We start from the raw sequence: 4,557 nt of genomic DNA, 5'->3' as shown, positions 1-4,557 counted from the left end.
TATTATCATTATTATTATCATTGTTATCATAGTTGTTGTTGTCGTCATCATCATCATCATCATCATCATCATCATCATCATCATCATCATCATCAATATTTTATCGTGTAGAGCGAGAAAGTAAGGAAGACAAAAAGAAACAACACTGGAAAGCAAAGAAGTGGGACCTACCAGCAGCGCCCCACAACCTTCTAAGAATAGGACTGGGGAGAACAAAAATAAATCGGTATTTTAAAAAAAAGGAATGAAAAAAAAAGAAGTCAAAAGTGGGATAAAATGTTAAAGGGAACAAAACCTGCTCCATGAAGGCCAAGAGAGACTCTTTGTTGCTCCTCCAGTAGCTGCTTAGCGTGGAGGCTTTAGGGTACTTGCAGCACGACTGCTCCACCGTGATCTCAAAACAGTTGCTGTGTAGATAGTTGTAGTCCTGCATACCACCTGCGTTCAGCGATACACAATAATATGTTGTTAACTTTTTAACATGTTCAAATTCTGACATATTTACATTATGACAAGCTTACACCTTGACATATTTACATTACAGTTATTATGTTTACACAATGACATGTTTACACTGTAACATATTTCCACAATGGGTTTTTTTACACAACGGTATTTTTACATAATGTCTTATTTACACGACACAGTGACAAGTTTATACTATAATATGTTTACACTATGGCTATGGCGTGTTGATTAACACAGTGTCTTTTTTACACAACGATGTGATGACGAGTTTACAAAAAGATGTTTTAACACAAGTACATGATTGTGTTACATGATGACATGTTTACAACTATCACGTTTACACAAAGTCATATTTACACATTGACATGTTTTAGTTTAGTTTTAGTAAGAGTAAAACGGCAACACAATATGGTCTTATAAGTGCCGAGGATTAGAGGTGTTACAAGAGAGTAGCTAACATAAAAAAGAAGGAGGAGAGATTAGGAAGATAGACGTTTGATAGGAAAGAAGGAGCAAACCACATCAGAGTACCCGCCAGCCACCCACAATGACGTGTTTACACAAAGACATATTTACACAATGACCTATTTACACAATGACGTGTTTACACACTGATATGTTTACACAATGACCTATTTACACAATGTCGTGTTTACACAATGACTTATCAACCCGTTTTATTTTAACAAAAAGTCGATGACATGACTGCACAAACCCATACTGCCTCTATACTACATATTATTATTATATCGTACCTGAGACTTCGTACCAGTGAGCGCCGTTGGTGATGCCATTCAGGAAGTTGTCTCCCTGACATTGGTGCCCCAGAGACATGGTTGCGTGGGCTTTGCTGTAGGTGTAGGCTAGGGAGCGGAACGCGCTGTCGTCGGGACTTTTGCTATAGAAGCCCTGGGGACAGTGTAATACTTGTGTTTGTATCCTTGTTTGTTAGTATGTTTGTTAGTATGTGTTTGTAAGTTTGTTTTTGTGCTGTTTTGCCGTTGAAGTCTTGGGGAATAATACGTACGAGTATGTGTATGTGCTTGTCTGTTTGTAAGTATGTATGTCAGTTTGTTTTTGAGGTTGTTTTACTGAAGTAGCTTTTGGAAATAACATAATATCTAATTGTGTCCTGGTTTATATACGTCTGTATTTGTTAGAGTCTTTGGTGTTGTGTTACAGTAGTAACCATGGGGACAGTAGTACTTGTGCTTGTCTTCTTGTTTGTTAGTATTAATGTTTGTTAGTTAGTCTTGTGTTGTTTTACTGTAGTATCCTAGGAGAGTAACATTATATGTGCTTGTCTGGTCGTTTATAAGTACATGTATGTAATTGTTAGTTTCTTTTGCGTTGTTTTGCTGTAGTGACCCTGGGGACAATGTAGTACCTGTTGTTTGTGTCCTTCGTTTGTTTGTATAATGTGTTTGTTAGTTTGTCTTGTTGTTTTTTGCTGTAGAAGCGCAGGTAGAATAGCAGTTGTGCTTAACTTGTTGTCTATTAGTGTGTTTTGTTAGTTTGTCTCGTGTTGTTTTGCCGTAGTATCCCTGAGAACAGTGCAGAGGCACGTGTGCTTGTCACCTTATTTATTTGTTAGTAGGTTTGTAAGATTGTTTTGTGTTGTTTTACTGTAGTAGTCTTGGGGAATAACACATGTATAATGTGCTTATCTCGTTGCTTGTAAGTGTACTTGTCAGATTGTGGTTGGGTTGTTTCGCTGTTGTAGTGCAAGGGCATTGTTGTTGTGATTGTCTTATTGTTTGTTAGTGTGTGTTTATCAGTTTGTTTTGTCTTGTTTTGTCCGTTTGTTTTGTCTTGTGTTGCCAGTTTGTTTTCTGTTATTTTGCCGTTATGACTCCGAGGACAGTGTAGTACTTGTGCTTGTCTCCTTGCTTGTTTGTATAATAATATATGTTTGTTAATTTGTGATATATTGTTTTACTGTTGTGACCCTGAGGACAATAGTAGGCGTAGCAGACCGTGCTTCCGGCCGATTGCTGTTGCCCACCCACACTAAAAATTAGTAGTGTTTATAAACATATTAAGAACTACGCCCTATCGGGAAAACAGTGTCTTTTTCTGAACCAGCGATTCAAAATTAGCAAAGTAAGTTGGGGATAATCCTTTTTCTTGCTGAATTTTGAAGAACTCAAAAAGGAAGTACATTTAATTTATATTTATCTAGATTGCTTCCCTTAGTATTTTCTTATCACAAAGAGGACCTAGATATTGTCAGTTTTAACTGATCTTATATAGCCTCTGTAGTATATGTCAGTTTCTATTTTTTTCTTTTTTTTTTTAAAGTAGAATTGAGGAATATCAGCTGTTCCCATGAGGGTAAGGGTTGTTGACAAAAATGTTATTTTTATTGCAATTTCTTTTCTTTTTTTCTGCCGAAAGAAACCAAGAGCAATATGAATAATATTCAAAATACAAAGAAATCATTCCAATCGTCCACTTAAAAGTTTGATAAAGAGATGTGGCTGAGCGTTATTTCTACATGCGTATCAACTGAAGGGTTTTGTGGCAATACTAGTCCGTTCATTTAGTTATATTATAATTACTTCAAACAACTGATTGGTGGCGTCGGTAGCAGACTACTCTCTACCCTACAATTACAAAGTTCCAACTTCTTAGTACCAAGTTTTGACAAATTGGAAGTCAAAAATTTTGAGTTTCATATTATGTCTAGCTTTTTCAAAAGCAATTCTTTGCAACCTTGATAACTACTCCGAATAATCTTACGGTTTTGATAGAGCAGACAGAACATTTGGTTTCTAACCTCACGTGCTTCTAGTAACTCATAACGGCCAAAATTGTCAGATAGAAGAACTTTGTAAATTTGAGGAAGTGAACTAGACTGGTAATCGTGAGATTGGGTGTTCGGGGGATTCAAAGCTGAGCTCAGCCCGACGTTGTGTCCTTAGTAGAGGTGTTTCACATGAATTTTCCCTTTTGGCTCGGTTCTCTATTGAAGATTGACGTTAAATTCGGAGGTGTTAAATGACAATAGGTCTACAGTGTTGCTATGGGTGTAAAACATTATATCATAATTTCGTTATTTGTTGACAGCTGTTTAGACATTATGTGGGTGGTTGGCGGGTGCTCTGGTGAGGTTTGCTCCTTTTTTTCCTATCAAACATCCGTCGTCCTTTTCTCCCCTTCTTCTTTTTTTATCTTTGCTACTCTCTTGTAACACCTCTAATCTTCTGGCGCTCATATGACCTTATGCAGTTGCGAGCGCCGTAAGACCTCTACTAAAACTAAAACTTAGACATTATAAGGTACCTGTGAGTAGCCGTAGGGAGAGTTGTCGTACGGGTAGTTGGCCACCAGTGACCCGCCGTGGAAGTTTGCTGACAGGACAAAGTGCGGATCTGTTTTCAACCAGTTGATGATGGCCGCGGTCTCCGGCTGGATCAAGGATGTAGAACTAGAGAACTGGTCTGGGAAGTTGCGGTTCAAATCCACACCTGTTAAGGACAAGTTTAGTTAGTATCTTCTCTTGTATAGACTAGTTCAAATAATTTTCCCTGGTTTGCCCCAAATTGTAGTCGGCATTCTGTAATGCTTCCTGCGGTTTTTGACGTTTGGAAAATAATACATGCTTTTTACATAACTCTAATGTGTTGTAATTTTAAGATAAAGCGTCGGAACAATGGGGAAAACAGTAGGCCTACTCTGTTGCCGGAGGTAGTTTTTTTGTTTCGTTTTGTATTGTTTTGTTAGGGGTGAGGGATTGTGGGGGTTGAGGGTGGTTTGTTTGTTTTCGAGGATGGGGGGGGGGGGGGGGGCTTGTATTGAAATCGGATTTCCTTTTCATTTCAAAGTAAATTCATTTGCAAATCGGCTACATAAAGTGTACTTCGAAAAGTGTGGCATCAGTACAATATTACTTCTCGATGATATTATTTCATCCACTACTTGGTTAGTAGTCTTTGAGAACCGTTCCCTCCCCCCTCTCTGTCTTCACACGAATTTCCCATTTTGGTCCAGTTCTTTCTAAGATGGACTTTGAACCCATCTGTTCAAGTTACGTAACATAATAATTTGTTAAAACCCCACCATTCCCTCCCCAAGCCCTCTCCCAAC

At 38.1% G+C, this 4,557-nt stretch overlaps 1 protein-coding gene across 1 annotated transcript in view; it reads right to left on the bottom strand.

The window, feature by feature from the left end:
• Positions 1-295: 295 nt before the first annotated feature.
• Positions 296-4,557, bottom strand: part of LOC101854047 (carboxypeptidase D) — a gene marked incomplete at its 3' end in the record, with an annotated part of 19,930 nt that continues 15,668 nt past the window's right edge. Inside the window, 3 exon segments of the mRNA XM_013087769.2 lie at positions 296-438; positions 1,224-1,377; positions 3,754-3,938. Coding sequence (XP_012943223.1) covers positions 296-438; positions 1,224-1,377; positions 3,754-3,938 — 482 coding nt within the window.

The sequence above is a fragment of the Aplysia californica genome, unplaced genomic scaffold, assembly GCF_000002075.1.
Source record: "Aplysia californica isolate F4 #8 unplaced genomic scaffold, AplCal3.0 scaffold00635, whole genome shotgun sequence".
NCBI classification, from domain to species: Eukaryota; Metazoa; Mollusca; class Gastropoda; order Aplysiida; family Aplysiidae; genus Aplysia; species Aplysia californica.
This window is presented reverse-complemented; position numbering and strand designations above follow the sequence as displayed.